The sequence below is a fragment of the Paralichthys olivaceus genome, chromosome 4 (genome assembly GCF_024713975.1).
Source record: "Paralichthys olivaceus isolate ysfri-2021 chromosome 4, ASM2471397v2, whole genome shotgun sequence".
Classification (NCBI taxonomy): domain Eukaryota; kingdom Metazoa; phylum Chordata; class Actinopteri; order Pleuronectiformes; family Paralichthyidae; genus Paralichthys; species Paralichthys olivaceus.
Genome location: NC_091096.1, coordinates 2198004 through 2210360, shown reverse-complemented (window position 1 = coordinate 2210360; position 12357 = coordinate 2198004). Strand labels below are relative to the sequence as shown.

At 43.4% G+C, this 12357-nt stretch overlaps 1 protein-coding gene across 2 annotated transcripts; it reads left to right on the top strand.

Annotated features, from left to right (window-relative positions):
* Positions 1-581: 581 nt before the first annotated feature.
* On the top strand, positions 582-6493 carry prdm8b (PR domain containing 8b). 2 transcript variants are annotated; one of them, XM_020107900.2, is made up of 4 exons: positions 582-1003; positions 3344-3568; positions 4033-4264; positions 4604-6493. In XM_020107900.2, exons 2-4 carry the CDS (start codon positions 3350-3352, stop codon positions 5848-5850), a joined length of 1698 nt encoding a protein of 565 aa, XP_019963459.1. In that variant the 5' UTR covers positions 582-1003; positions 3344-3349; the 3' UTR covers positions 5851-6493. The 2 variants fall into 2 exon arrangements, with proteins under 2 accessions (XP_019963459.1, XP_019963457.1); XM_020107898.2 differs by having other exon boundaries at positions 620-999.
* Positions 6494-12357: the final 5864 nt, after the last annotated feature.

The following is a 12357-nucleotide window of genomic DNA, read 5'->3' as shown; positions in this document are numbered from 1 at the left end:
TGAGACTCCCGGAAGCGCAGCCGCTCTGGCCGCGTGCAGAGCCGGGTGGCACGGCGGGGAGGTGAAGGGTGCTCACGGTGGCTCGGGTGCTGTCTGCCTCGGTGTTCGAGTCCGAAAAAAAGGACTTTGAATTTGGGTAGAATCCACAAAGGGTCATTTTTATTAGCATGCGTGTAATTAAGACTTGTGCGTAAAAGTGTCATGGATCCCTCTTTGGGTGAAAAACTAAATAATAACCACCTATAATGATAGTAATGATAATAATAATAATAATAATAATAATAATGATAATAATGGTGATGATGTTTTCTCATCATTCAGGAGAAACTGCACTTTCATTTCTTGCGTTTTTCCAACCTCGACTTCTCAAATGCCACTTTACTACAATACAACCACCAACTATTGTGATTAGAATTACAATAATAATGTGAGGGGGGGGGTCTGGGTGGTGAAGGTGGGGGGTGCGGGTGGTTGGGGGGGGGGGGGGGGGGCGTCTTTATCCCTCGTGCACGTCCATAAATCGCATCAAATGACAGTCGGCCAGTGAAGAGTTAAAGGGAGGAGACGGAGAGTGACACGCCTCATTGGGTAGATTATGTGCCGCAAACAAAAAGTGTGTGTCGGTGTGCCAGTCAGCCAGAGCACCGGGCCCCATCTGCACGCCTCCCTCTCTCTCTCTCTCTCTCTGTCTCCCTCTGTCCCTGAAGCTCTCTCTACCCTGCTCGGTCACTGCCAGTGTCGGCGAGTCTCTGCAGCAGCAGCAGCACTGTCACATTCACCGAGGGGGGGGATGTTCTGACACCACGGACCAGACCGGGAGCGCACCACCATCTCCATCACCTCCACCAGCCAACACCTCATCCCGCTGCTCGGTCTCGGGGCTTTTTGTGTGTGTGTGTGTGTGCGCCACGATCGAGGACCGCAGGAGGGTTTGGATTCGCAGCATCGCTCCCAGTTCATTTGTGGATTATTGTTCCCGCTCATCGACGGAAAGGAAAGGTAGGTGAGCGAGACGCGGAGCTGCTGTGTGTGGGTCCGGAGAGTTGAGGGACGGGCTGTGGGTTTGTTTTTACGCGGCACATGTCTCCCCCCCCCACCCCCCGCACATCCCGCACAAACACCGAAACGCAGATGTTCCAGCGCCGCGGACAAAACCCCGCAGTTCAGGCAGAGCAGCGCTGATTTAGGACAGTTTTCAGCCTGGCACGGCACGGCACAGCTTTAGCAGATGGGTTAAACACCCCCCCACCCACCCCCAAACACCCCCCCATCTCTGCTCACCCCCACCCCACCCGCAGTGGGTTTGAATTGGAGGGTGGCTGCTGCTCCCCTGCAGTTTCTGGATGTGCAAACATTCGGCGCTTTAGCTCTTTTTTTCCTCCTTATCCCAGTTTGACGTTGACGCGCATCATTCGCGGGATATTTCGTGCGGTTCTCTCCCTCGTGCATCGACTCTTTCAGTGGAGGTGAACACAGAGGAGGTTCTGTTTGGTGCCGGAAACTAAATGTTTGCGCGGAGAGCCGCTTTGGAAACGCTCTCCACTGCACCGTGCGCAAAATGATCCACACAGAATATTTCTGCTGCTGTCGAGCCTCTTGGGGGAAAATATAAAAATGCTTCAAATCAGCAGGAGTAAAAAAAGAAAAGAAAAAGAAAAAGAAACATATATATTCTATGTTATTTAATTTGATTTCAGTTTTTAATTAGACAAATCAAAGTACAATCAGCTGTTGGAAGCTAAAAGAGGAAAACTCGCTTTCTGTGCGTAAACACAAATGAACAACTGATATTAGTGAGAGATCGTTGAATTTCCTCTTTGCTCATCTTTATAATGAGTGAGTGCAGTTATCAATATAAAACTCTTTATTTCTGACTCTGAGCTCCTGGGTGCGTGAAAAACTGATTTCTCTCTATATTTTTGCACAGAAGAAACTTTTACTCCAGCTGTGGATTTCTTGATTTAATGTTTTTAAATCCATAGTTTAATTTATCAGAAGCTGTGTGTTGGTTTTAGTTAATTCGGTGGATTCTAGGGATTTATTACACGTATTTAACTCTTAACAAGAAAATGAAACCTCGCATATTAATCGCACTGTGGCCAAAATGAGACACGGATTTATTTCGAGCCCGAGAAGAAGAAAAGAGTCATGATTTATTGTTTTATTTAAAATACGTAGCCTGGATTATTTTTACAATTTAGGAATCCCCACTGTGGGGAATCCTCGATGTTCGCACCATAGGGTTGTGCGGCCTTGAACACCAAGATAACTATAATTTTAATTGAGTTATTTGTTATATGTTTCTTTCTTTTACTCTCCGGTGATTTACGGGGGTGGGGTTGGGGGCATGTGCGTGTGTCAGGTGCCGGTTTGCGCACGGAGGATGAGGGAGGAGAGCAGCCGCAGCCGTGTGCGTGAATTACGCACAGTCCGAGGTTGGAAAAAGAAATGATTACGCGGTCGTGCTGCTTTAATCAGTCTCACGGGGGAAAGTGTGGATTATGGTAATAGGGCGACATACGCTGCCGCGTGTAGAAGGAGAGAAAGGTTCGCTGACAGGAAATCACTGACTTTGACAGTCCACTTGAAACCATTGGACACGCTCCGTCCATTGGACACGCACGAACCTCAGGAGGAGACTCATCTCCATCCTCCAGTGATTCTATGAGATTCAAACAAACAAACAAAACATCACAATATTAGATTCATATTAAATAGACGGGATGGACGACATTAAAACACATTGTTAAGTCTTTAACCAGGGAGGAGTAATTTTATTTTACAATATTTAATTAAGCCAATCACTACAACTACAGCAGAACGTTTTATAATATTAGTATTAATATTACCACCTATATATAATCAAATAGAATAATAAAAAATACAAGTTTTCCTATTTATTTGAGTTTTCAAGGCCTTTATGATAATAGATTTGTATAATAATAATAACAATATAATTTCAGATGATCTTATTAATTTGTATTTTGCTGCGTAATTGACAACATTGGGAAATCGTATCATCAATATGCTGAAGGTGATGCCGCCATGAACTTATTATGGGGTTTGAATTAATTAGAAAGCCTGGCCAAAAAAAAAAAAAAAAAAGAGAAAGCGTTTCCCTAACGACGCCCCTGACAGCTGCTTCAGTCAATCTGTCCAGGAACAGATTCATTTATCAGCAGAGACAGAGAAACAGCGAACAACCAGAAAACACGCGTCTCACTCATTCTTCTCATGTTGAGAATTAACGATGAGAAATAAAACACTTTGGGGGGGAAAATAAAAATATAATGTTGGTTCCAGTTTCCCTGGGTCTCACGGTTGTGATGACGTGTCTCTGCAGGGTGTCATGGAGGAGTCCAGCTCTCAGAAGTTGGTGTGGGACGGGGACGCCAAAGCGGTGCAGCAGTGTCTCACCGACATCTTCACCAGCGTCTTCACGACCTGTGACATCCCAGAAAACGCCATTTTCGGGCCTTGTGTGCTGAGCCACACGTCGCTGTACGACAGCATCGCCTTCATAGCGCTGAAATCCACCGACAAACGCACAGCACCTTACATCTTCAGGGTGAGTAGCTGTTTCATTTCATCCCCCCCAATGTTTCCCCTTCTGTCAAAACATCGGTGTCTTTATATTTCGTTGTAAAACAATTTAAAGCTTCTATTTATCAATATTTAGGCTTTTATTGCTGTGCAGCTCCAAATATATTGAGTCCAAAGCTACAAATACGTCTTCTCTTATTTTGACACTGCAGCAATGAGTCCAATTCAGAAATATCCCCATGCACACAGCAGCAAAACCACTATCATGTTTTAATGTTTGTAGATTAAATGTAATTTTTAAATTCTAAAACACAGAATCTGCTGATTCGCTGGCATCATTTTATAGTCTGATAATTTTTGGTCTATTTGAGATTATTTGTACATTTTGGTGAAATTTTAATAATTTCAATCTATAAAAAAAATAGGATTTTGAGGCAGAAAAATGTGTAGGAACATTTGCTAACACTGAATTTGACCTGTGTTGCTCAGGTGGACACCTCAGCTGCCAACAGCACCTCGGAGGGCTTGATGTGGCTGCGGCTGGTCCAGTCGGCCCGGGACAAGGAGGAGCAGAACCTGGAGGCCTACGTGAAGAACGGCCAGCTCTTTTACCGCTCCCTGCGCCGGATCGAGAAGGACGAGGAGCTGCTGGTGTGGTACGGCAAGGACCTCATCGACCTGCTGCTGCTCAGCTCCAGCAGAGCGCCGGCAAAGAGCAAAGGTGAGTGGGTTCACATCCAATCCTCGCTGGACAGTCCGCTGCTTTGTTACCTGTCATGGCTCCCGAACATCATTATTTGTTCTTTATGGAGTTAATTTCACTTCACAGACACACAAGTTGTAGCTGTGAAGCTTCTTTGGAAATGCATTTGCTCTGGAATTGGTTTCATCATTATGTTTTAAGCATATTTAAATATAATGATGCACCCGGGACAAATGATCTGTGCTAATGTCTGAATTACAAAAGACATCATTCTTGCATAAGACAGCAGATTGAAGCAGGGTGGTTTCAAGAGTCTCTTTTTTTGTGAGAGCTAATTTCCATCTCTCTTCTTCTCAGGTTCGTCACACCACTCGTGTCCAGACTGCAGCCAGCGCTTCCAGTTCGAGTTTCCATTCTTGGCCCATCTCCGGTTCCGCTGTACCAAGAGACTGCAGAGCATCACGGGGGCTGACGAGGAGCCCAGCAAGGAGAGAAGCACCGAGCGACCCAACACAACCCCGACCAGGTCCAGCCCGAAGCTGGGTCGCTCTGAGGGCTTCAGCAGCCCCCAGGACAGCAGCAAACCCTCCACAGACTTTCACAACCTGGCCAGGGATCTAGAGAACAACCGGACCAGCCCTCCGAGCGACAAGGAGGCTGAGATCTGCAGCGAGAGCTCGGGGAAGAGGAAGTTCTCGGAAATAGAGGAGTGCCGAGCACCCAGCCTTCCACAGACCAAATCTAAAGACGAGCTTGCGACGTCTGCACAGAATTACAGAGGCGTGTACGGCCTGGAGGATAACCGCAGGTCCTTCTCCCCACCAGGCTCCACAGAGAGCGGGGAGGTCAAACGCAGCGCCTTCACCGAGGTCAAGAAGAACCTCAAACATCACAGCGGCAGCAAAAACCTCCAGACCTCCAACGCTGAAAACAAAGATGGAGGTCGACCCAGCAGCAACCCATCGGAGAAGCACCTCAACATCAGGCAGGTCCTGTCGGAGACCCAGCCGGCCCAGACCTCGCCCATGGGCAGCGCTTTCACCTCCGTTAGCCAGCAGGGTGGCGGCAGTGGTGGCGAGAGGAAGAGCGCCTTCAGTCAGCCATCTCGTTCTTCCTTCTCCCAGATCTCACCACTGGTGATGCCGCCCAAGCTGCTGGACTGCCACCCAGCGGTGGGCGACACCATCTCTTCCTCCAGACTCTACCAGGCCGACCACCTTGCTGCTAAGCTGCAGGGGGCAGAACTGGGCGCCAACTGCCCTGTGCCGGGCGGCATGGCCAAGCAGAACCCGTTTGTCTACACCACCGCCTTCTGGCCCAAAAGCTCTGGACCTATCCAGCTTCAAATGCCCTCAGCGCTCACCCTCCTGCCGCCTTCCTTCACCTCCCTCTGCCTGCCGGCGCAGAACTGGTGCGCCAAGTGCAACGCCTCCTTCCGCATGACCTCGGACTTAGTTTACCACATGCGGTCCCACCACAAAAAGGAGTTCGCCATGGAGCCTCTCGTCAAGCGGCGGCGCGAGGAGAAACTCAAGTGCCCAATTTGCAACGAGTCCTTCCGGGAGCGTCATCACCTGTCACGTCACATGACCTCCCACAACTGACTTTTAAAGCATGGAAGGGACTTGAACACAGAGGGACTGAAACCCTGCCTGGATCTAAGCACTGCAACGGGAGTTAGGCCACATTAAAATACAAAAGCACCCCTTGCACTTGTTTTCACTTTGGACTTTAATCTTCTAATTCCTTTCCGGTCGGTTTACTTCTTCTCCCCTGTACAAAATGTCATGTTTTGGGTGTATGCAATTTGCGTTTTGACTTCAAGAAGTAATCTATTTATAAAGCACTTAAAAGTTTGAAGATAAGGGAAGATTTAAATATGTGTAGATGTACAGTAAGTTGTATTTTATGTCATATAAATGCAAACATAGAGAAGAAATACAAGTGTAGTCACACGTCATGGTTTACACCGCAGCAAGTTTTTCCATGTCTACAATAAATATGGACACAAATTGGGGATATTATGTCAGACTATATTTCAGAGTGCATGTAATATGAAATGATATTGATTTAAGATGCAGTCTATACATTACAATGTAAATAATTGGTTTTATTTGAAATACAAAGTGTAATATTTTGTGTCAGTGGGGAATAGTTTCAGTGTTTCTTCCTTTTGCGGAAATTTACTACTTGATAGTTTATCTAATCATGTTGAATGCATTGACAATAAAATAGCTTTATTTTCAACTCTGGCCTTCCTGGATGTTTTTGTTCAAACATGGAATTTGATCGTTGATGATCAGTGTCCTTGGTCTGTCTATATTATTATATTTATAAAATGCTTTAATAAAATACTGCATGTGTATAAATTCTTAATATAAAGTATTTTTACCCAGTTCTACTTTTTGATTATTTAATGTTAAAACTTAAAATAGTTCCAATATTCAGTCTAAATAAAAATGTTAAATTGTATAAAAAGTACATACAATGTTTGGTTATTAATTTTCAATCAGATATTAATGTAGAAATACTGAGTGATTTATTATTATATTTATTATCAAGCCTATAAGCATCATCATTTTTATTATTACCTTTTTAATTACATCTTTTACTGGTACGTATTAAATGAGGACTGTCCACAGCAATGATGTCTTTCCTTGAGATGTTGCTTCGTTTCCAGTATATATATATAATAAACATGTATATATAATATATGTACATTTTATATTAAATAGAGTTTAATCTCTAACATTTAAAATAAATAATACAGTTCATTGTTCCTCGGAAATTTTTTTTAAAAGACGAAATATCGATCTGTAATTAGCTTCGAGTTTTTATGGTGAAGAAGAAACGACAGAAGTGACAAAGAGAATAAAACACTTCTAGATTTCAGATTAGTGTCTGATGAACGTATTTGATTATATATTATATCTGATTTATAAATTAACAGCAACGATCAAATAAAACAGATAAATCCACTAAACTCCCACAGGCACTGAGAAGAAATCATGTGAGGAAATCTCTAATATCCAGTTTCAGTAAACCTGCGTGGAAGAAAACGACCTTTCTGAAACTGAACAGACGCGTTTCATTCACATGAACATCACGTTCATCTGTTTTAGATTTTAAATATTAAACACACGTGTTTCTTATTGATTTGAACAACACAGAATGTAAACGAGTCCTGATGTCTGTGGCTCCATTATCTTTATTTACTGAGAATGACATAATTACAAGATTTAAAAAAAAGAGAAGCGGTGGAACCCGGTGGAGAATCTGTCAAGAAGAAAAGTGATTCAACAGCGCCATCAAGTGGTCGACGTGAATACTGCAAGACAAGTAAACACAATGGCCTGAGCGTGTAATGAAAATAATATAGTGGTGAATAAAATTAATACCAACATTTAATTTATATTGTCATACAATCTTCTAAGTCATAAGATCACTGTGCAGCTAATTCTGTTAATTATGATAAAATAAGTTTAAACTCTGAAATAAAAAAGATTTATTGAAATATTTATAAATCAGAAGAAACTGAGGATCGAATTCTGTCCCGCCATAAAGTGGACATTAAAAATAAAGTGCAATTAACAAGAGTAAGGTCAAAGGTCACAGGTTGTTTAAATCTGTGATCACTTCATTTATCCTGTGTGGAGACAATATCAATAGCACTTCTGCAGCAGGGCCGCTACAACACGAGGCAGGCAATCACCTGGGCCCCCCCCCCCGAGAATCACACGTGCAGCAGTGAAAGTGAAGTGCACTCTGGGAGAATCCAGAAGCAAAGGTGCTGATTGATCTATAAACTATGAAATCGTCAGAAAATGCTGAAACTCTCATTGACCTCTCAGTCCGACTTCCTCTCCCATGCCAGCTGAGGCTCATGGGAATTGTAGTATTTAGAGCTTAGCTAATGGAAAGATTCAGAGGAACAAGAGGTGATAACAATAAAGACATTAACCCACTGGAGGAAAAAACGTTTCTGGAACCAGCAGATCCGCCCACTTTGAAACTGAAATGTGTAAAACTATCTTTCAAACTAAAAACCACCAGGGATGAGAGTTTAAGATAAGTGTTCTTTGTGACTACAGATCTCATTCGTCCGCTCTGTGTCACACAACAGAGAAATAAAATCACAACTGAATCCCAGTGAGACGGTAGTGACACATGTTCGCACAAGATAAGACGACACATAAAGAGGTGGAAGTGGGGGGGGGGGGCTGGATTCAGCACCGAGATGCTCACACGATGATTAACAGCAGCACCGGTGCACGTTACATCTCATCTCACATCAACACACACCTCCCATGTCAGCAATCCAAACAGGTCAATCTCACCACGGAGGCATGTGATCGAGGAGCGACAACACACACACACACAGACACACACACAGACACACACACACACACACACACTGGTGATATTTAGTGCCCTCATGCTTTGCTGCTTGTGTCATCGTCCCTTTTGTGCCACAACTCGCCCCCCAACACATTCGTCACTGCATCACTCAGCGCCGAGCGGAGTTGGACAGTTTATATCTCTGCTAAGCTGGCACTTCCATTTGGCCCTGCGCCGCAGTCACGCTACATTTTTACATTTCAGGCATTTAGCTGACGCCGTTATCTGCAGCGACCGAGCAGCGAAGTGAGCGAGCAGGTAAAGAAACCCGAGACAGACACGGTGTCGGTCTCGGGCAGAGCGCAGGGACAATTTGGCATTCAGCCGACTTTAAATAAAGTTGTACGACATTAGAGCTCCATAAAAGTGAGGCTGACCCATCTGGATCGCCCCCTAGTGGCTGCCTGCAGTATAGGTCATGTTAAGGTTCACGTACATACAAAAACATCCTTTATAACATCCTTTATGCTGGCATGGTTGTTAAGCAATGCATCCACTAGAGGGCAGCGCAGAGGAAAGTGGTCGTGTGACTTACCGACCTGCAAAAATTCTCCCCAAAAAGTTCTGCCATTGTTGAAATTGCTTCCTCGTGTCTTACGATCACCTCGTTTGAACGAGTGGCTACACTGCCCCCTATGACTATCAGTGGTACTGCTATGTCTGTTTTGTCCATATCCGTAATCCTTAAATGTACAATTTGTAAGTTCAGCCACTAGGGGTCTCTTTAACAAAACAAAAGACCTAGTTGGCTGACTTTGTGAAGCAGCGTGGGATCATGGGAGTTGTGGTCTAACAACATGACGTTCACAGACGAGATAGTTTGTTTTATTTGCCATTTTAGTGAAGAATTGTTGTAACATATCGTTAAAACAGGTTCTTAATAACCGGGGTCACAAACCTCGTCCCTTACAGCGTCTGCTCGGTGCAGGAGGCTCCACACAGAGGGGCCCTCAGCGCACAGAGGGTTCAGGCTGCGCAGCTAACGAGGCTGTGACAGAAAAAGTTCAAATCTAAAGTATCGACTTCACGCAGCGACAGAGTCCTGGCCCGCCGCCCGGCTCGCACACATCACAATCTGTTTTTAAGTCATAATCTTGGTTTACACAAGGCCGGCTCCTTCTGCTGCCGTCTGATTAGGATATCGCTGTCACATCCTTATTTTTTTTTTCAGGTCTAAATATACACAAACAGCTCAGCTCCCCTGTGCATTTGCCCTATTTCTGACCCACAATGCACTCAATCTACAGGTCCGCTGACAGGGACAAATTTACACATCACGTCCACTCGGAGATGATCCCGCATGCCTGTGACAGAGTGTCTCTCTGGGACTCTACCTGGATTCAGGGCACGACTCGCTCTCGGATTCTTCACATCGTGGTGAAGGCGAAGACTCCGGAGGTTAGATATTTAGGTTACACCTGTTTCTCTGCCTCAAACTCAGCCGTGAACAGAAAAGTCTGGAGGAGGAACAAATCAGTTTAAAGAAATTAGAAAAAGATTTATGTGTCCAGAGTCATGTGATACAAAAATCATTATACATGTATTTACATACATGCAGTGTATAAATTACACTAACGAAGGATATTGAGTGTAAATGACACTAAATTGGAGATCATATATATATTTTTTATTTATTTTTTTCTTTTTGTATCTTGCGCAAAAGTAGAATTAAAAGTATTGGGAAGTAATTCATTAAAATTCTATAATATGTTTTATCATTTTATTAGAATATACACAGTTTCTGAATGCATTTATACACATATTTATATATTAATACACATTATATTATAAAGGATATAAAGGATTATATTATTATATTAAGGTTGTAAAGGATAATTACTTATGTTCTACAGGTTAAAGGTTACAAATGTACTCAAGTCTATATGTTTTGATGTGACGTTAAATCTATAATAAAAATGACAATAAATCCTGAATCTGTTTAGTTAAACATGAGACAGTTAATAAAATTATACCCATTTGAATAAAGACATAGTGACTGTAGATGTGTTTGAATCAACCAAACTGAGGAATATTGTGTATTTTAAAAAATTATGCGTCAGTCTTGGTGTAAAGTTTAAATAAATCATGAAACTCTTCAGCCACAAATGTTGGGAGTTATTCAGGTGATACACAATATTTGTGCTGATTTAAAAATGCATTAAAAAAAAAAACTTATGTCACATATATACAGAAGGAAAATGTCAAAGTTCAATATTTAGCTCATGTTTTTGCACAGAATCTGAAGAAGTTCATGACATCCCTTAAAATTCTAATATTCGACATTTCTCACTTTGTACTTAAACTACAATATTGTATTTTAAATGAAAAAGAAAACCTGAACACTGGTCTGACTGTATTTCCAGCAGGTCGGCTGCTGGTTGACATCCATGATGTAATGACCGTTTCTCGCAGCAGGAGCCGATAACTCTAAAAGTGCTCGAATTACTTTGTTACACATTCCACTGCGCGGCCCCTCCTCCCCTCCTACGTTTGAAGTGCATCTCCATAACAGCCGCAGCGTTCGCTTTTCTCTGAGGCCTCGTGTCATGAAAGTCAGTCCAACTTTATCAGCCGTGGTAATGACCGCAGCGCCCGGCCCTCTCTCTGGGCTCGGGTGGAGAGTTGGCCCGTCATGTATCGTGCCGCTAAAAAAGCAGAGGATATTCTTACTTATTTACAACCAACAGCCGTCCACCACACACACACACACACACACACACACACACACACACACACACACACACACACACACACACACACACCCACAACCATCTCCTCGCAGGCCGCAGAGGAAACGCATAGTAAAACTAGAGGGAACGGGTCGTTGTGACACTGCTGAGATGTCACTTCAATTCTGATTTGATTACATCTCCTACGAAGACAGAGGCAGAGCTGGATTAAGTATCAAGCTCGGTTTTTTTCTTCCTGGTGGGAGTGAGCGGAGGTGATGACAGTTTACAGTACTAAGCTAAATTAGTTGCTTTCATTCATCCACATAGCTAATGAATAGCTACTGAATTCCAACTACCACGAATATTCAATCTGCATCATTAACTCTCACTGTCGATTTATACACTGTGTTCCTAAAACATACTGACGGGTAGTTTGCAGAGTTCGTAAAGAAACATTAGCATGTCATTAATGTGAGGCAGCAGGAACTGTTTAGAAAACCAGCAAACAGTCGGGACACATTTTGCCTGGAGATATCTGCTACTACTTTATTTGTGCAAAAATTTACTTCAAAAAACACCTTTAAAACTTTTAAATTCATTCCAACTCTTCCACCATTGAAATCCCTGCCCTGTCATTTTTGAGCTAAGCATCTTATTTCTGATGTGAACTTAAAACAGCAACATCCCAAATTTATACAACAAATATAAAACTCACGGATTCATTGGGATAAAGGGAAATTAAAAGGCTGCATGAAGACATATGCTTATCTTGGACATGTGCGTTTGTGTTACAAATATGCTCAAACCTGTGCTCAGGCCCGGTGAAAGGTCCAAATGAAGACGTATGGTGGCCCGATGGGCCAGATGCAGAGGTGGATAATGGATGAGTGAAGATCAGTGCTGCTCAGTCCGACTGTTTCCTGAGAGAAGAAACAGACCAGATTCATCTTCTGTCTTCGACCAGGGGCCACCCAGGGGCCGCTCAGTGGAAAAGGAAGTTTCCTCCAGAGGAAAAGTGATGAGCCATTACGAGTGACAAGA

What these genes read in the sequence shown, in the direction of transcription:
- prdm8b (XM_020107900.2), top strand. Translation starts at nt 3,350, where the DNA reads ATGGAGGAGTCCAGCTCTCAGAAGTTGGTGTGGGACGGGGACGCCAAA. An exon ending in CAGCACCTTACATCTTCAGG is followed by an intron (nt 3,569 to 4,032) that starts GTGAGTAGCTGT and finishes TGTGTTGCTCAG; the next exon opens with GTGGACACCTCAGCTGCCAA. An exon ending in AGCGCCGGCAAAGAGCAAAG is followed by an intron (nt 4,265 to 4,603) that starts GTGAGTGGGTTC and finishes TCTTCTTCTCAG; the next exon opens with GTTCGTCACACCACTCGTGT.